Raw genomic sequence first — 21009 nt, 5'->3', positions numbered from 1 at the left:
ATGATGCAAACTAGCTTTTACCCCTGCGCTGGTGCTACACTTAGCAGTATAGCACCAACGCAAGCACCCTTGCACCAGGGTATCTGGCTGCAGGGGCGGATTGTTTATGTGTAGGAAGGTGTCCCTTCCTGCACATAAACAATCCTAAAATGCCATCTTGTGACTTTTGTGTGTGCAGCTTCATGCAGCACACATGAAAGTCACAAAATGAAATTTTTTTACAGATTGTTTATGTACAGGAAGGGGGACCTACCTGTACATAAACAATCCATGGCGGTTTGCTTTTTCCATGTGTGCTGCACAAGGCAGCACACATGGAAAAAGCAAAAACTAGGAGAAACAATGCATTTATTCACCAAGTTAAGACCAGGTTTTCCCTGGTTTTAATTTTGGCGCTGCCTCCTATGTACATAGGGGCAGCATTAAAATCAATGGGTGTTGCGGTGGCACGCCCACCGCAACACCCACCCCTTTCACGCTAACCATAGCGTGAAAGGGGGCCTTACTTACAATACAGCTCAATCCACGTTAAGTGATCATATTACACCTGACTTAATCCAGCTTAGCTGGCTTCCCATTGAAGCAAGGATCTGCTTCAAAATAGCCTGTCTGACTCATAAAGCTATACAATTCAATAGCCCCATTTACCTGGCAAAAAAACTCGAGCTCTCCGGTCGCCAGGCGAAACTTAAGAACCTCCAATACCCTACTTCTGAAACCACCGAAATTCAACAAAAAAAGATCTTACAATCGCACCTTCTCAGGGCTGGCTCCAAGAATCTGGAATGCCCTTCCAACGGAGATCAGAACCAACCCCTCGACTGCTTCTTTAAAAAAACAGGTCAAATGGCTACTGTTGGAAGAACTTCACCAGCAATAGCCCCTATGTCATTTGTTGGACTGTGCCTTTTCGTGCTTGACAATCACTTTTACTTTGAGTGTTAAAATGTATGCGTGACAATTATGTGTTTGATATATGTACTAGACAATCATTTTTACTTGGGGCTTAAAATGTATTCCATTGTTATTTGGAAATAGTTCGATATTATTTGGAAATAGTTCGATGCTTGACCCCATCTAGTTGGGCTTTTTACCTGTTTGCTCACTTGCTACCTCTTCTTCCCTTGCACCCACATTTACTTTCATGTGTCAGGCTCCTATTATGTTGCTTGATTGTATTGTAACTATACTGTTTTCTTCATGTCAATGTTAGTTTTCCTATTTGTACAGCGCTCTGATACCCGTCTGGGTCTTTTTCGCACTTTATAAAACTTTTCAAATAAATAAATAAAAAAGGCTAAGCCCCTATAGCCACCACAACCTCGGAAAAAGTGACTTTATGGTAGCGATAGGGGCTTGTACATATGCCCCTTTGTTTTTTTAGCGCCATGAAAACCTAATAATGGTAATAGAGAGCTTTACAAAAACATAAATACAAATGCAAATATAAATACATGAGAAAGGAAAGGTGTCCTGACCTTGATCACATAGCTCGCCGGTAAAGCCGCTGTCGCACTCGCAGTAGGCTTCACCCAGGTCGGAGATCTGGCAGCGCCCATGAAGGCACTGCAAGTTCTTGCAGGGGTTGTAGAGCTCTCCTTGCTGGTTGCACAGAGCCCCCTTGTAGCCATCCCGACACTGGCAGCTGTAGGAAAGGGCATCGAGTGGTATACAGGTCCCATGCACACATCTATAAAGAAGGACAAACATCAGGGTTGAGGCCCTGAAGGATAACAACATCCTACAGCGTGGGCAAACGCTGCTCGGTAGCTTCCTAAAGCCTTAGTGTGCTACTTTTCCCAAGGGAGGTTATGGGCATTGAACCTACTAAATATACCTGCTCAAACTGAGCTGGGCCGTAATGGGTCGCATGGATTTGTTCCTTATCTTAGTAGTGTTTCATTGTTTAAATGGCCTAATTTGTGCAGGTAGCTGCAGGTGGCTGGCACGTGTAATTCATTCTTGGTGACAGGGACTCATTTTTCATTAGTAGACTTTGACCCAGAGTAAGAAAGAGAATGCAAAAAAATTGAGAAAAGGCGGAGGAAAATAGCAAAACAGAAAGGAAGGGATAAAGTAGGGTTGAAAACGAACCTGCAAGAGTGAGAAAAGGAGAGATGAAGTGTGAGGCGATAGAAGAAAGAGCCATGAGGTGGAATCACTCCCAGGCAGCCTTGGAAATAGTTAATCCCGGCATTTGTAACCACAAGAGGCAGGCTCCTAAGAACAACTTTGGGCCCTGCACTTATGTATGTATGTATGTATGTATGTATGTATGTATGTATGTATGTATGTATGTATTTATGCATGCGTGTATGTATGTATGTATGTATTTATTCATGCATGTATGTATGTATGTATTTATTTACTTGACAGGTTAAGCACTGGGTGCCGCCATCATTACTCACTTGTGTCCTAGGCAGGGGTTGTTGACTTGCTGGTCGCAGTGAGGCCCTGCCCACCCTGCCTCACAGTGGCAAACAGGGCCATTGGCGGAGTTGGGTTGACAAATGCCGTGCAAGCAGAGGAGCTTACGGCACGGCTCACAACCTGGCACAACTCCTGGTTTCATTTGTGTTTTCGTGAAGTCCTGAAGCTCGTTGTTGATGTAAAGGTTGCGGATACAGCCGTGGAAGCTGGTACCATTAAGGATTTGCCAAAGTCGGAAGGCAGCAGAGTTTACATCAACTGGCATACCTGCAGCAGAGCAACGAGACAGATTTTACATCGGGACCATAGAGGTTAGCACAAGGTCATAAGCACTGCACATATCATTTCTCAAGAGCTATCCCCAAAGAAACCAGTGCAGCAAACAAACAATAGTTCTTGGCAACAATTTATAACACAAAGATCGTGATTAGGGGCCATATGTAGGAAGCCAAATTGCGATCGCAATTTGGGCAGTGTGCTATGTAGCAAACAACAACCCACACGCAAAATAAGGAATCGCAAAATTTGCAATTCCTTATTTTGCAAATGCATTTAAGGAATCCCAAATTGCGATTCCTTAAATGCAATGTAGGAACCACCCAAGTTGTTCGATTTTGGCTTAAGGAATCTCAAATTACCACCAACTTCAGGTTGGTGGTAATTTGCGATTTCTTTGAAAAATGCACTTTTTTGCATTTTTCAAAGTGCCATGTGGCGCACATACATGCCCTTAGCGCATGTATGTGCGCCACATGTGCACACGTTTATTTCAGGGGTGCAAAAGGGTGTCCTATTGACACCCTTGCAACCTTGAAATTGCATTCTCAATTTGCGATTCTCTAATTGAAAATCGCAAATTGAGAATGTCTTCCAATTCATTCCTATGGGCATTCTAGCCCATAGAAATGAATGGCAAGGTATTCCTTATTTGCGAAACTCAATTTGCGATTCGCAAATAAGGAATATGTGGGATTCGCAAAATATTTTGCTATTCCTACCTACATTGCGTTTTGCGATTCTCTAATTGCGATTCCCTAAAAATCGCAATTTGCGAATCGCAAAACACGTTTTACCTACATATGGCCCTAAAAGAGTACGTTATTTGGAAAACTCATCAGTTCTCTCCTAAGTTTTCAAAATGTTATACTTCAGTACACATTTTGGTTACATAACCCAATCTGCAGTTCTTTGTAAAGAGAAAAGTGTGTGCCCCTAAACTGATTATTTTAATCTTCATCAAATCTCTCATTCATTCATTACTTTTCTCTCAGTTAGTTGAAACCGAATTCAGTTGCTAAATCCTGCCTCTGGTTAAACTCATTTTCACCTTTTTTTATTTTGCATTTAATATTATTCTGTGGATTTTTCATGTACTTTTATGCTTCGTTCATGTATATGTTTTCCTAAGATTCAGATCATTTGCACGGGGCTTAGATGCCTCAGAGTAAGTTCACACTAAAGAAATATGCAAAATTAAATGATAAAAGAAATCCAGAAATGCATTTCAATATTTAATTGTTTTATGCGAAAAAGTAGTATTTAAGTAGAACCTGATTACGCCAGCAATTGAAGAAGTAAATACAAGGAATTTCACCAAGTAACTTGTTAGAAATTGGGTTCCTGGTTGACTGGGGTAGTAGCCCTGGTCAAGCAGCAACAACAATCCTAGTTAGGGTAAGAGGCTGGCAACCCTAAATTAACCTCTGCTCACCCTCTAGTAGCTTGGAACAGAGCAGTCAGGCTTAATTTAGAGGCAATATCTAAAGTATTTCTGCAACACTTCAAATAGTAAAAAGGTGAAAACACCACACAAAAGATCCCACACCACGTTTAGGAATAAAAGAGCAGATTTTAATAACTCAAACAAGACCAAAGTGACAAAAAATCCAATTAGTAGAATCGGAGATAATAATTTTTAAAGTTTATAGTGAAAATTAGTGTCAAAAACCACAACGCACTATTGAAGGATATCTGGTCATGCCAGACTGGGACAAAATCATAAGTACAGGCCGACCACAATGAAATGTGCCCCAGCTACAGGGACCCAGTTAGGCCAACTGAATAAAGTACCTTAAATCCTGGTTGCGAAGCATTGCGTGAATCCGGGTAGATGAAGCCTTGTGCAGCAGAGGCAATGCATCAATTCCGAGATGAGGTGAGCCTGCGGTGCAAGGTCCTGTTGCATCGTCGTCTAGAATCCTGTTGATGGGGCTCTCGATGCAAAATCCAGTGTCGAGAATGCATGGCGCTGCAGAGGCGATGTGTCGGTTCCGATGAGCGGTGAAGCTGCGATGGTGATGTGTCAGTCTCAAAATGCACGAGGTGGCATCAATGCGAGTGTTTACCGATGGGTTCAATCCATGCAACAGAGGCAATGAGTCGGTTCTGCTCGGGGATGCATTACTCAGCCGAGGAGATGCATTGGTTCTGCTCGGGTATGTGTCTCTCAGCAGAGAAGATGGAACGGTTCTGCTGGCAAGCACCTTAGGCCCACTTCCAAAGGTCCAGGACTGGGGTGACACCACTTGGTAGGGTAGACTTACAGGTGTCAAAGTCCAGGTGGCAAGCACCTTAGGCCCACTTCCAAAGGTCCAGGACTGGGGTGATACCACTAGGGTAGACTTACAGGTGTCAAAGTTCAGGTGCAGGCCTTGGATGCCTGTGGTGTTCTTGAGGCTTCAGATCAGAAGGCCAGTCAACTAGTCCTTGGAGTTGTGAATTTCAGCACAAGTGATGCAGGTTCTGGGTTCAAGATGGGTTCCAGGTCCAGTCCTTCTCACCCAGCCAGGAGGGCAGCATGCTGGCAAGTCAGCACAGCAAAACAGGAGTCCTGTAGAGCATCAGTCCAGCAGAGTGGCAGTCCTTCAGCAGCACAACAGTTCTTCTTCCTGGCAGAGTATCCACAGGTCCAGAAGTGTGCTGTCCTGGTGGTGTCTGACGACCAGTACTTATACCCAGTGAATCCTTTGACGTGAGGGAGATTTCAGAGACATGCCTGTGAAGTGCACAGAGGTCCTCCATTTCTGCCTTGGCTCCAGACTCACTACAGGGGGGTATGCAGCCCTTCGTGTGTGTGGACAGGACACAGCCTATTCAGGTGAAAGTAAGACTGTGCCCAGCTCCTCCCTCCCATCCTGATGGCCCACTGAAACACACCTAAGATCCCACTGTGTATGGCCTGTCTATGCGGAAAACACAAAGCCAGACGGTGAACTACACCCAGCCATGTGATCAGAGACAGGCTATAGGTACCAAATGGCTTAAGCAAGAAAATGCCAACTTTCTAAAAGTGGCATTTTCAGAATTGCAATTAAAAATCCAACTTCACCATAAGTTTGGATTGTCTTTGTGATTCCATTTACACCAGATTTGCAGGATTTATCTCTGCTAAATTGGAAATTACACTTATAAAATGTAATCAATTAATCCCAATGTTATCCTACGGGAGAGATAGGCCTTGCAGTAGTGAGAAACGAACAGGAGAGTTTTTCACTACCTGGATGTGTAAAATATAAAGGCAGAGTCCTGCCTTTTAAATAAATTGCACCCTGCCCTCTGGGTGGTCTAGGACCTACCTTAGGAGTTGCTTATATGTATAAAAAGGGAAGGTTTGGGCCTGGCAAAAGGTTTACTTTGCCAGGTCAAAATGGCAGTGTAAACTGCATAAACAGACTCTGCAATGGCAGGATTGAGACATGGCAAAGGGCTAAGTAGGTGGGTGGCACAAGCAATGCTGCAGGCTCACTAGTAGAATTTAGTTTACAGGCCCTGGACACATGTAGTGCACTTTATTAGGGACTTATAAATAAATATGCCAATTGGGTATGAACCAATATAACCATGTTTAGGGGAGAGCACAAACACTTTAGCACCAGTTAGCAGTGGTAAAGTGTACAGAGTCCTAATACCAGCAAAGAAGAGGTTAAGGTCAAGGTCAAAGTATCTTTATTTGGCATTTTTGCCATACATGTATAAACACATAAATACACAATACAGTAAAACAATAGCTTTGATTCTTCCCAATTACAGCGTAAAACATAATCGTTTTCAAAAAATATTTATCAGTTGAAATATGAAAATCCTGCAAGGGATGCGATTTACAGTGCATTAGTGTTACCTCTTCATATCGGTTTCTCAGTTGTAACACATACTTGATAAAATTCAGGACTGCATAACATATATCTATAGCAGGAAGCCTTTATAGAAACTCCATAGCAAATATTGTTTAAAACTGGCCTGATGCAATAGCAGTATTAAAAAGGCAGATCTGGTACTTGAGTACAGAGGGCAGAATAAAGTAAAGTGATTTGTGCTTTGTTTAGAGACATAATTGAAAGGTCATGGTGGTAGATCTAGTTTTCATATACACTGAATGGGGAAGGCAACTAAATGTAACAGAGTTAAATAAAAATGATGAGATGGATTCTCAAGCCAAGACAAATAAGGTTCAACATTTTTGACTGTGACAATAGGAACAAACACCTCCATGGTCTTCAAATGCAGCACATTGCATAATCTTTCCTTTGTGCAAAACCCTGCATAGCGGGATTTCACAATATCCTTTGTGTCACCCTTACTCAATGAGGGTTGTGTAAACATTTCAGGAAGGCCTATTTTACAGAGACGTATTTTTACATGTGCCAACCAGGGTATCGATTCACATTTTGTAAAGATAAACAATCTACGACACACTCTCTCATCAGATCTGCTTATGGATTCAGCCAACATTCGATCCATAGTAGAAGTGGGTCAATATTTACTTGGTCCTCTACCAAAGGTAAGCCCAACTCTTCATGGCAAATAAAGTTTGCGGTGTTTTTAGGAACTGCCAATAGCCTGCGTGCAAAACCATTCTCAATACACTGCAATGCGTCTACATTTTGGCACCCCCCCCAAATGCCAGCCCCATAAACAGCAACCAAAATACAGTTTGTCTTAAACAATGTGATCACCTTTGGCAAAGGTTTGGGATTTAAAATCCTTGAAAAAGGAAAGATACCTTTCGCATTTCTTCCCATTTGTTGTGATTTCATTAAAATGTGCGCTCTGCAATTTAAGTTAGAATTAAAAGTAATACCCAAGTAGTTAAAAGCTTTTGCCCTTTTAAGTATAGACCCCCGCCCCCATTCTGAGAAGCTTAGTTTTGTTTAGAGAAGGGAGCACAAGCATTTTAACACTGTTTAGCAGAAAAGTGGAAGAGGATGGCAAAAAGTTGGGAGGAAGACCACCCTAAGGCTGTCAGGTCTAACACTTGTCCCCCCAGCTGAACATGGGGAGAGCTACCCACTCCCTTGGGAGTTCTCTTCACTAAGTTGGAAGAACCTGGAGACACCATCAGCAATGGCCTGGTCTGACCCATGACGGTGCTCCATTGTAAAGTTCATTCATTTGGAGGGATATAGTCCACCTCAACAGTTTGGGATTTTCACTCCTCATCCACACGAGCCATCTGAGGGGCTTGTGGTTTGTCTTAACCAGGAAGTGAGTCCCAAACAGGTATGGTCTCAACTTCTTCAGTGACCAGACCACAGTAAAAGCTTCTCTTTCAATCACACTCCACCTCTGTTCCTGTGGAAGTAGTTTCCTGCTACTGAAGGTTACTGGTTGGTCCAGGCTCTCTTCATTCAACTGTGCTAAGACTGCCCCTATGCCATGCACTAATGAGTTCTTCTGCACTATGAATTCTCTGGAGAAGTCAGGAGCCTTGAGAACAGGAGCTGTACACATGGCCTCTTTGAGGGTATCAAAGGCTTTCTGACAGGCCTCTGTCCAGATCTTCAATCTGGATTGCTCTTCGAAGTCAGCTCTCTTAAGGGGCAGCAATGGTGCCATATCCCTTAACAAACTTCCTGTAGTATCCTGTGAGGTCCAGGAAGGCTCTCATCTCTGTCTGAGTTTTAGGGGGTTGCCAGGCCAGGATGGTCTCAATCTTGGCCTGAAGGGGCTGCACCTTACCCTCACCTCCCAGGTAGCCCAGATACACCACAGAACTCTGCCCTATCTAACACTTACTGGCATTGATAGTCAGGCCTGCCTGCTGCAGGGCCTGAAGCACCTCCTGGAGGTTGTATAGGTGGTCCTCCCAGCTGAAGCTGTAGACAACACTGTCAGATTGGTAACACAAAACAACACCTTCCCAGCTAGGACCCAGTTAACTAAACCGTGGAAGTGGCAGGGGCATTCTTCAAGCCAAAGGGCATCACCTGAAATTGGATTAGGCCCTCTAGCGTTAAGAATTCTGATCTTTTGCCCCCTCAGTCAGAGTGATATGCCAGTACCCTGATGTCAAATCATAAGTACTGAGGAACTTGGCAGCACCCAGCCTGTCGATGAGCTCATCAACTTGGGGGATGGGGCGTGCATCAGTTTTTGTGATGGAATTGAGACCCAGAAGTACACACAGAACCTATGTTCTTGAGTGGCACCTGGTGGGATAGCCTTAGGTACCAGCACCACAGGGCTGGACGAGGGACTGCTGGAGGGCTCAATCACCTCTAACACCAGCATCTTGGAGACTTCCTCCTTGATACTGGCCCTAACCTTATCTTGCAACCTGTAGATTTTGTTCTTCTCACGTGGACTGTCTCCAATGTCTATGTCATGGGTGCACAGGTGTGTGAGTCAAGGGATAAGAGAGAACAGAGAGACAAACTGCCCCAGCAAATGGTAACAGTCCCTATGCTGTTCTGGGCTCAAGGTAGAAGAGAAGTTGATACCTTCTACTGACCCATTGTGTTCCTGGGAAGCTAGGAGGTCAGGGAGAGGCTCACTCTCATCTTTCATTCCCTCATCTGTCACCTGGAGCTTGTTCACTTTGGACCTCTCGGAGTGAGGTTTGAAGCGATTCACGTGGAGCACCCTTAAGGGGTTCCTAGGGGTCTGGAGATCTACCAGGCAGGTGGACTTCCTCTGTCTCTTTTGTACCTCGTATGGGGCTGTCCAGCAATCCTGGAGAGCTCAGGGCTCTATAGTCTCCAAGACCCATCATTTCTGGCCAGGTGAAACTCTACGAGAGTGACCTTCTGATCGTACCAGAGCTTTAGAACCTCTTGGCTGGCCCCAAGGTTGTTTTTTGTTTTTTTCCAGAAGTGGTGCATATGGTTGAGGAGTGCCAGCATGCAGCTGAAATGGAAATTGTCTGGTCTTGCCCTAGATGTCTTGAGCCAAACAAAGTAGTAAAGTCCTGGAACACTGGGACACCACCAGCACATAGGTTGCCCCAGAACCAGGAGCCTTAGGCTCACTATATAGGAGGTAAGTCTCCCAATAAATCAGGTGATACCAGAGGTGTCACCTGCTGCCTATGCTTTGGCTTGCTGCCTCAAGTCCTCTAGAGTGGGGCACTCTTTCTGTATCTTGCAAAATTTCTCCCTGGTGGGCCCAACCACAACTTACCAACCAGCAAGCTCAGGCAGGTCACCCAGGTCGGCAATGACTTACTCAGTTGGCTTGAGGGCCTCCTCTTCAGGTTCCCCGTCAACCTCGACAGTGGGAACTTAAGTGGCTGGTTTCTCATGCCCTTTCCCCTTTCGGCAGTTGCCTAGGCATTTGTTCCAGGCTCCAAATGCTCTTGGCTCTCTTCACGGGCAACCATGGATCGTGTAGTCATACAGACCCACTAAGGCGATCCCAACATCTCCAAGTGTGACATGAGCTCTACCTACCTCCAGGTAGTATGCGCCACATCATTGCAGACAGACAATCTGTAGGCATGGCAGGGCTTACAGCTACTTTCAGAGAACCTGAGACCCCTTCCACTCAAAGGGAGTCACAGCCACTGGTAGTTGGCTCTTAGATTGCTGGCGACTATTACTTGGTAGAATGTGTTATGAAGGACCTGATCTGAGGGCACCAGCTGACTCTTTACAGTAGTCATACTGGCTCATGTGTCCCTCAGAGCCTCCATCCGTTGCCCATTGATGGTGACCCACTGCCGGTACTTTAAAGTATTGGCAGGCATATGGGCTTTTGGCTCCATCTCCTTATCCCCCAGGGAAACTAGGGTCACCTCTGTCTGTTCCCCAAAGCAAACCGGGAGTATTTCCTCCTTGAGTACAACACTCACCAAGCCAAGTGTTGGAACTCTTGGAACATCTGGAGTCATCCCTGGAGTGCCCATACTTGTATCACTCAGCACTCAGTACTTCGGGGTACAAACATTCCAGCTGCTTATCAAAGAACCCCTTCTTCTTAGGGTAATACTGGGACAGTTCTTCATCATCCATTCAGTGACATTCATCATGCATCTGTGGAAGTTGGCTCTGGTGGTGGAGTGGTCTTCAGACAGTGAAAGAATGAGCTGGGTGTCATTGGTGTAGGAGATGATGTTGAGTTTGTGCGATCTGATGGTGCATGCTAGAGGGGTCATGTAGGTGAGGTTGAGGGACTATCCCTGGAAATATTCTGCAGATGATCTTCTTGGGCTTCAAGATGAACAGTGGGAGATGGATCCTCTAGGTTCTTCCGGAGAGGAATGAGGCGATCCATTAGAGGGTGTCTCCCTGGATCCCGATGTGGTGGAGTCTGTTGATTAGGATGTGATGAGAGACGGTGATTTTGGAAAATCAAAATTGCCAATCAGGGAGAATTTAAAATTCGATTTGGTTGTGGATGTAGGATGGTAGTGTACACCAAATTACTGCATGGCATTGCACAAACACAAGTCCTTATCCCACCCCTGTTACCAATGTTAGAAATTGGGTTACCTGGTTAGCTGGAGTAGGAGCCCTGGTCAAGCAGCAACCACAATCCTAGTCAGAGTAAGAGGCAGGCAATCCTAAATTAACCTGTGCTCACTCTCTGGTAGTTTGGCACAGAGCAGTCAGGCTTAACTTAAGAGGAAATGTGTAAAGTATTTGTACAACACTTCAAACATTAAAACTATGAAAACACCACACAAAAGGATCCCACACCAGGTTTAGAAAAATAAAGTAGACTTTAATAAATAAAACAAGACCAAAATGACAAAAATACGATCAGTAAAACCAGAGATATTGATTTTTAAAGTTTAAAGTGAAAAATAGCACTTTATGTAACAGAAAAGATAAAATACAATAAAGATATTTTTTAAAAAATAGTGAAAAATAGCACCAAAAAGCACAAAGAGGGATATCTGGTTGCACTGGACCGGGAAAAAGTCACAAGTTCAGGCCAACCGCAAAGGAGTGTTGGCCGGCTACAGGGACCCAGTTAGGCCTGCTGAACAAAGTGCCTTGAATTCTGGTTGTGGAGGATTGCGTGGATCTGTGTCGAAGATGCATCGCGCAGCAGAGATGATATGTTGTTCCTAGATGAGGTGAGGCTGCGGTGCAAGGTCCTGTTGCTTCGTCGTCGAGGGTCTTGTCAATGGGACTTGTGATACAAAGTCCGGAGTCGAGTATGCAAGGCGCATCAAAGGCGATGCGTCAGTTCCAATGGGCGGTGAAGCTGTAATGTGGAATTACGCCATTTGAGGCTATGCATGTTCAGTGTAAGGTTCTATTAACTGCTGGACACAATATCTAAGCATTCTGAGGTAAACTACAGCTCTGAAGTAAAATCCGCACATTGTAAGACATGCCAGAGCATTGAAATCTATATCTGCAAATTTTGATGGTTCACATGGTATTTGAGATTATACCACATCTCGCTGTAGGCTCTCAGAATAGTAATGGAATAGAGAATTAGATGAAAAATTGTTTCCTTCTAAAAAGAATGTTATAGTATTAGGATAATAATTGAGGACCCGATTCACAAAGGGCCTCCGCACTCGTGGTGGAGGTCCCGCCATGGTGGCGGAAGGCTCGCCTCATGGTTGTACCTATGAACTGCAGTTTCGCATGGCATAGGTTCCGCCAGAGGTCAGGGCCTCTACCACGACTGAGACGCCTCCACCATGAGTGATGAGACCCTTTGTGAATCCGGGCCACAGTATATTGGATAGTTACTTGCACTAAACTTCAAATTCATTCCCAACAGAGCAGTTGTCTGTTGTGCTATGGGTGCAAATAATATAGTACTATAATTCCCATCTCTGGTACATTTACTTCTTACATTTGTTATACAGGATTGCTAGGGTTTAGGAGGATCCCTAACTTGGCAGTTACTTCCTGTGATGTCACTGGCAGTCAAATGGTGTGCAATGTCACTTCAGTCAGCTCTCGTTCTTTGGTGCATCGCCATCATACAGTGAACCTCAATCTATTACACTTACATTAAAAATCCTTTCAGTATATTACATAAAACTACGGGTGGAAGGAACATGCTGTAGTTTCACACCACGGAATTTTACGGGGTTACATGAAAACTCTATGAGATTCTTGCTCATGCTTGCCAACTTTCCATTGGCGAGCCATGCACAAGAAAAAAGTCCGCCACGTGGCAGTTGGCGGCATTTGGCAGGAACTCCACGTTACATGTGTGAAGCTCTACCAACTCGGTTGGCGGTGCGGAATTTATCGCCCAACCCTACATAAAACACAGTCATTACCTGCTGTTATCAGCCACACTGAATTCATAACATGAAAATGTAGCTCCATATGGAATCAGTGATACTTTTCTACAGAGGCCTCTCTTGCAGGGAGAAAGCCAGCACTCTCTGATTTTTGAAGTGCAATCTGGTGGGTAAATTGTGGCAGTGAAATAGTTCAGATCTGTGAGTTGCTTTTTTCTTTTATGTGCAATGATGAACATCCCTTGAAAAGGTATGTCCATAAAAATTCCTATGTATAGAGCAGAACATGTAATACCCCCAGAATGCCCGCAACTATTTGTTCATAATTTCTGTGTTGCATTATATGACTTAATCAAAGTCTGATTTTTCTTTCCCATGGTGTGATTTCCAGGTTTGCCAATTTAGACAAAAGAAATCTCTTGCCTTTGCTGTTGATAACCTAGCCACAACAACAAAATATTGTTCTTCTGGGTGTCAACTCGCTGCCCACAAACTTATATCTTTTTAACCATTCTGAAGTTAGGGGTAATTTTCTGTTGTTATATTTACCTTCTTGATATGTAGGAAGAAGAAAATGGAGTTGTGATTTGTGAAATGGGATCATATGAGGATATGCCAACACGGATCAGTTAGATGGAGGTTTACCTGTCACTTATGGTATGAGGATGTTATGTTAGACCAGACCAAGGTTTAAATGAAACATGCATAAAAGAAAAAGTAAACAATTGACAGTATAGTTTGTTCAGGGGATTTTCAGTATGTATTAAAAGCCACACTCTATGATAAGCAGCAGGGGTAGGTTTGATGTACTTTGTGTAGCATGCAGTGAAGCTGCTGCATGCTTCGGCCAAGGGCTAGTAAACAATCATTATGCTCCAGCTTCCTGAATTTTAGGCCTGTGTTTCAAGTGTGGGCCAATAACTAGGAGAACGGCATATAACAACATGTATAGCCATTGGCGATGTGACTATAATGCTATTAGAACCTTCTAACCATTAAGGGCAGAATGTGCAATATGGCACAAAAGAGAATTAATGACATATTGTGCCAGCGAGCATACACCAACTAAAATAATCCTCCTATAATCCATTTGTTTTCAAAAAAGTTGCCAGCACTGCAATATTCGTATATGTATTCAGTACTGGGTACCGATTGACAATTACATGTGAGTAAATTGTGTCCTGGACTGTTCAGTATGCCGTTTATTATCTAAAGTCACAAAACTTACCACCAACATAGAGTGGGGCATCACTGTTCAAGGTATAATGTTTGCCAAAATTATCCATTGTCATAGGGGCTCCTCCATCGATGGAAAGATTCACCATCTGGTCAAAGGTGACCAGCTCTACTGTGTGGAACTGGCCGTCATTGATTGTCTCTGCACTGGAAGACAAGAATTCAGAAGCATCATGGCTCCTGTGCTAGCAGGGCTTAAAAGAGACTTACATACTTGGGGAAGGAGTGGGGAGTCAGAGTAATGCCAAAACAAAGTCAACCAGGAGGAAAGCAAAGAAATTATCATATCCAATGAAAGAGGTTATAAGTCACCAGGTCAAAGCACAAGGAATCATACATATTCAGTTTTTATTTTTGTGTAGTCGTGTACAGTTCTTGTGGATGCGTCACAAAATCAATAAAATATAAGTCACCAATTAAATTGCATTTTCTGACCAACTTCTTGAGTATACATAAAGAAGCATAGGTAATACCTAAACTTATATGAATAATTTGCTTAGGTTACTTTGCAAGAGAACCTCGTGGGTGTAAGGAATTAAAGGGTGACAACGTTCAATTAACTAGTAACTTTAATCAGTCTACGTTGTTGCCTCAACAAACTGGGGAAGGACACCCTAGAGGTGCAACCCACTCCCTAGTGCAGCATCTTACCCAACTGCCAGCCTTCTGGATCAAAACTCTAATGCTGAAGAGCTAAAAAATGATGAGAACCCGATATCAAAAACTCCAGTGACGCTCTATTAATATTCAAGGCGGAGATCTATACATTAATCTGTATGTTAATTTAATCTTCATGAGGTTGTTGGCAGAGTCTTGCAATATTATTATATTTGTAAGACCGGAACGCAATAAAAAGAGCTGTAAACGTTATTTTTTATTGAAAACTTCCATAGAGGACCTATGTAGTTACTGTTCTGCCCCCTTCCCTTCCCAAACAGTTAAACCCTGGAGTTCTTTCTACTTCCATGCCCCTCTTCCGGTCAGTAGAGCTGCGTCACCCATTGTGCATCAGTGTGAGCCTAGTACCAAATGGTAAATAAATACTTATATAAACACAATCTAGTCAAAATATTTAGTAGGGCCGGGTCATGGTTTGTTTGGGATAGGATAATGGAGATTAGGGTTCCTGGAGTCTGGCTGAAATCCAGTGAGTACAGTTAGTCCATCTTGGATTAGACACCAAGCGGCCAACTGAAAATCGACAGTGGCATACATTTGTAAATTACTGGGGTGGTAAGTGATAACTAGGTTTTATAAGCAAAGGATAGGGGTTAGTGAATGTATCAAGCCCAAGTTCAGTTGAGGTTTATCAAAATGCAAGAAGCACATGCAGTCTTCATCACCAGTGGACTAATGGTCTTTGTCTCAGTGTTGAGGCAATACCAGCACTGCTACTACATGCCTTCTATATCTTTACAGCGAGCCAAACACGATAACACACAATGAATGAAAAGGACTGTCCAGCATCCATGGTCATTTCTCGTTCAACGCCCCGATTGAAAGTTAGATGGATTGTTATCTCCAGGGAGATACCGCTCCATTGGATCACATCTGACCCTAGATTTCTCAAGAGCAGGCACGCAGGACCTCATATTACTGGTCAGAAAAGCCTGCCGGTAATATTGCATAAGGCTCGGACAGGAAGATGTGCCTGGCCCACATCTGACCCCTCCTACAGTATTGGGGGAGCATGAAATGCCCTCCTTGCTAGCCCATAATATACCAGATTCACAAACATATCAATACCACCGTCCCACTGCCCACCCACCCAACACCCGTACTTTGCTTCAATTTCCTATCTGCTCAGAGCAGGTGGAAAAATGCTGAATATATTGGAATCCCATGCATAATTTGATCTGGAAAAACATGGTCAGCATAGTAACTACTCATTTTATAGATATTTACTCAGAATGGCAGGATTTAATTTGGAAGATACCAACCTAAAACATGATTTCCGGCCACACAGTATCCAAAAGCTTAAAACCGGCCCACTCATGAGCATGGCCAATGTATTTTGTATTCCATTTATTTTTAGAGAGCTAAAAACATTGCATATTACCTGTAGATAGCAGAGCTGGGGAAACTTCCTGGGTCGTAGCTGACCCGAACATGACCCTGGTACAACTCCACTGCCATGTGGTCATTGTCTCCATTGTAAAGCAAGATTCCATTGTCTTCAGCGGTAGAAACCTACAGTAATAGAAAACTCATGTAATACTAAGCCACAGTGTGAATAAAGTAAACAAGGTGACTGATCAGTAAGGCATTTTCTGTTAAATCATGTATTTATCCCACCATAAAAAAAAGATACCGGCATATCTTTTAACACACCTGCAAAGTAATATTTGCCCGTGGCCAGTTCTGAAGGTCAGTGAATTGCAGGTAAGTGTCCCGGTCCACAAAGTTGACACTCAGCAGCTTTTCACACTTCGCACCACCAAATCCTTGTAGGCACTGGCAAATGGCTCGGTTCCCAAGGTCAACACATTTGGCCCCATTTTGACACTCTGTCAGTTCGCATGGACTTGGTGATATGGAGGCACGGGGCAGCATCTCACAAAGTTGACCACTAAAATAGAAACAAAAAACGTACAATCAGAATGTCAGGACTACCAGATTCTTTTTTCCAGAGATGCCACCTAGTAATGCCTCTCCAGTCTCTTGAACAAAATGTTGTGTGTCTCACTGGGTGGAGACCAGCTTTTTAATTGTTAAACTGGGAAACCCACAATGGATAAAGAGAAAAAATGCTGCCTCTTCCAATGAGATTGGTTTATTTTTCAAGTTTGTGGATTCTGATCCACACACAATCTGAGCTACAACTGTCAAGATATACAAACGTCCCTGTCTGATTAACTCACTATGGGGGTGATTTATATGTTGGCGGTATGTATACTACATTGTAACAATGACGGAGTATAAATACCGCCAACATGAAGGTCCGCCTGAACGATTTAAATGCGGGTTGACCTTCAGTTTGGTCCTGGCGGAGAATACTCTGTCAATGCTGTGGTAAAACGTCTCTGATGGCCTTGGGGAGTACGGGCCGTCAGAGAAATGGCTACATGCCCACCCTCCAAATTTAGATGGGCGGACTTGTAGTCATTTTTTACGGTTGCTTACCTCAAGGTAGAACCTGGCAGTAAGGAACAGTAAAACATTATAATGCTCCACCCACCATAGTCGAAGACTCCTATATCAAGGGCAGCATTATATCTTTCTTTACAAAAAGAAAAAAAGAATACTCTTTGCCTGCTTGGTGGTCATTTATAAATTAGTCGGGCAGTCCATATGCCATGAGGACAGAGTAATTTACTCCACGAAATGGCAAGCTGCATGCCTATATATAAATCACCACCTAAATCTTGCCCAAACAGTTTTGTAAAACATTTTTGGAAAAACTACTGAACAGAATTGCACCAAACCTAGTAAAGATATGCCTCAGAGTAATGATCTAGGACCAGATGTTGTGAGATCGGACTTGCTAAAAAGTGGTTGCAATTTGCTCACCGACTTTTTGACAATCTTATAGTATTTTGTGACGTGACCTATGTACTAATAGGTCGGTTCACAAAATAACAAATCGCAGTGGGTCGCAATTTGACCTACCTCATGAATATCAATGAGGTATGTCGCAAAATGCAACCATGTCAGTGATTACTTTAAATAAAGCATTTTTTTTTAAATTCAGCCCGTTTTCCTTAATCGGAAATAGAATGTGTTAAAAAGAAACATTTTGAAAACTATTTTTTAGGAGTAGGCAGTGGTCCTATTGGACCATTCACAAAGGGGCAAGAGTCACTTGGGGACACCCTTCCCATTTGCAAACAAGTTACCACCTCCTTTGAGGTGTCTGTCAAACATTGTCACCAAAACATTAATATATTCCATAAAGACTCATTATTTGGAAAGTATACCCTAAACGTGCCCCTTCCAAATAGCGATTCCTTATGATTTCCTAAACCCATTTAGCGAATCTGTAACATGTTGAGCAAACTCTAAATGGGTTAGTACATTTGCAAACCCAAATTGACATTTTACAAATTCAATTTAAGATGTTGCTCGCTGACTATTTGCTGTCATCTGGCTTTCAATTTCTGACTGCATCAATAAAGCTGAGAAAAGAGGAATATAAGAAACACAGGAACAAAAATCAGTGAGTGATTTTAGTACATTTACGAAAAGGTTTTATTAAGTTTAGAACAAAAGAAAACTATTGGGCTCTGGTTTTCTCTGAATACTAAAATATGCTTTTAGGTACACTACCACTCTATAAAGTTTAATCTTAAGTAGGATCCCTATCGTTCTACTCATTGGAAGATGTTCCATATTTTAAATATTATTAAAATCCAAATAGCTATGTTAATTTAATTGAGAAAAAACTGGGAATCCAGGGTTTCTAATTGATAACGTAACGAACCATTACCAAACTAGCACATATAACTCGTTAATAAAGTGAAATTAAATAGTGTGTGATAGTTTAGGTAGGGTTCTGATACCTTTGGGGAAGACTAATAAGGAACTATTTAGTGTCACTTTAGCTAATCACAGAATCACAAACGTAAACTCCACAGTTGCAACAGTTGTGTCATTGAGACAAGGTGAATAATTTGCAATAGATTAATAGAACGTTTCAGTGGACAATCACTGGGTGTACAATGATAAGTTCTACTTTACAGGACCAGTTGGAATGTCTATTCAAATCAAGATTTTCTTACTGTGTGACCTGCACCCATTTTGGTTTTGCAGAAAATGCAGGGTCCAGTCGATCAACTTGGGTTACAGTTTACAAGAAGGCACAGAAATTGTGAGATAACCCTTGCCAGAGTAGAATAAATGTGTGCCAGTTGTGCTAACAGATGGACATCAAGGTTCAAGAGAAATACAAGCGAAGAACCCACCAACATAATATTGTCTGGAGGACGATGGCACAATAACACCCAAAAACACACCCATTAGCATAAGCCATCCAACATAAAGTCCTCCCAACCTCCACAATATAAGAGCATTGGTGCACAAACAGCAGTGCACAAACATTACCAGATTCAGCAGAGAAAGAACTAGGACAGGCTAAGAGCTACAAAGAGAAAAATCAAAGAACTTGTGCAAATATTGGGACACAGTGCCATTCAAGCAAATTAATTAGAAAGATGCACCAGCAACTATGCCCAAAGGTATCTACATAAGAAATGCATAGGGGAAGTTCACATACACTCACGCAACTATGCCCAAAGGTATCTACATTACAAATCCATAAAGGAAGTTCACATACACTCACACAGACACAGACACACACACATGCACACAGACAGTTCCACTCGTGTGGGTATGCACATATGTAAACAAAGCCAACAAATGTTTACCACCTTCAAGACACATCTCACACATGGGAAGACACTGCAATACAATTGTATAACTTCTGTAAGAAACAACGTGACAGTATTACTAGTGAATATTTCACCCCCACACACAGCCACCCCTGTGTTGAAGGAAAAAGAGGGCATCTTGGCAAATGGAATTTGCACCTTTACGCTATTTTCCTAATAGCCCTGCAGCTAATCAGATGGACACAGCTTCAACATCTACATATTACCGCCATAACAAGACACATTTCAGTGTATGCAAACAAGTGGCATGCAAATAACTCAGACAAGCACCTGCAACAACATATCAGAGCTCTCAACTTAACTGGTGCAAATACATTTTACATTGTACCTTCTTTGTTCAAAAGATCTCTGGGTGAAGAGCAAATATCACATGGTAAGAGACAGATTGAATTGGACACTCCAGAACAGAGTGGGTTTTTCGCTGCTGTTTGGAGGCAGTATACAGCTGATGTCTATCAGCAGTCTTGCAACCTCCCCAGAACATCAGTGGCAGACGTGGGAGCTTTTGTATTGTATTCTATTGGGGGGGGGGTATAAATTGGCCCTAGGGCAGTGCCCCCTCATGGCTGGTGAGAGTAAAGACTTCAGGGTCCTGCCATCTCTGAAGACTCCAACCCACATGTTGAGATTTTTTTCAAAGTTTCTAGGTCTGGATACATTCACCATGTTGAAACGTCCCTCCGCCTACTACACCGGGGAGCATAACAAGCTCATAAGTAAGGATGCAGCTAACAAATTGGAAGCTACTTCTGACCCAGATCAGGAAAGGATTACAGACAATCCCTTACAATATGTAAAGTTAAGGCTTGTACATATACCCCTCGCCCAAACATGGATTTAGTCATTGTGAAAATCAAGCATGGCATTAACGTTACCATTTGGCTTTTCAAGACTCACCCACCCCAAAAAACATGACTTTCTTTCTCTTGACCGTACCTCACATAGTGAAGTCAAGTGACCCAAACATACAGCCCATGAAAAGGCAAACGGATGGCATCACCACCACAAAGGATAACAGGAGTCAGGCCAGCTCCACCACCAGTGACCAATGAGTGACTGTACTCATAAAGCCTAGGACAAGAAGACCGTGGAGAGATAGCAAGATGCTAGACTTCACCAAAGTAAAGGTGATCTTGGCCATAGAAATACAGCCGCATGTGAACTGTATTCAGCATTCTGTCGAAAAATACAGCTCCAGAAAACCACATCTATCTTAACACAGCTTCAGGTTTCCCTTTTTGTTTTGTCACTGCTTGCTTAGCTGCCATGTTAGAGTCTTCTATTGATAGTGTGCTTAAAAAATGTTGCATAACATAACAAAATATGACATGGCATGACCTAACACTTGGGCAGATATAGCTGAATGGTGGCACAATTGAAGCTCTAGTACTGCCACATGGAAATGCTAGTGACAAGGAGCCTCATATAGCGATAGTCTTGCTAGGATGCCATTAGGATAGAGAAAAAGCCTGCCAGTACCATGACAGACTAGGAAATTATCAAGGTCACATGATTCAACAAGGA

General features: G+C 42.9%; 1 protein-coding gene across 1 annotated transcript in view; it reads right to left on the bottom strand.

Moving 5' to 3' along the window:
• The window catches only part of SLIT1 (slit guidance ligand 1), a 789534-nt gene that overhangs the window by 12330 nt on the left and 756195 nt on the right, over window positions 1-21009 (bottom strand). The window contains exons 32-36 of the mRNA XM_085606416.1: window positions 16430-16667; window positions 16158-16288; window positions 14091-14245; window positions 2409-2697; window positions 1479-1690 (exon numbers count right to left, since the gene is read on the bottom strand). Coding sequence (XP_085462542.1) covers window positions 1479-1690; window positions 2409-2697; window positions 14091-14245; window positions 16158-16288; window positions 16430-16667 — 1025 coding nt within the window. The remainder of the gene's footprint in view (window positions 1-1478; window positions 1691-2408; window positions 2698-14090; window positions 14246-16157; window positions 16289-16429; window positions 16668-21009) is intronic.

This window comes from Triturus cristatus, chromosome 1_2 (genome assembly GCF_964204655.1).
Source record: "Triturus cristatus chromosome 1_2, aTriCri1.1, whole genome shotgun sequence".
NCBI lineage: Eukaryota > Metazoa > Chordata > Amphibia > Caudata > Salamandridae > Triturus > Triturus cristatus.
This window is presented reverse-complemented; position numbering and strand designations above follow the sequence as displayed.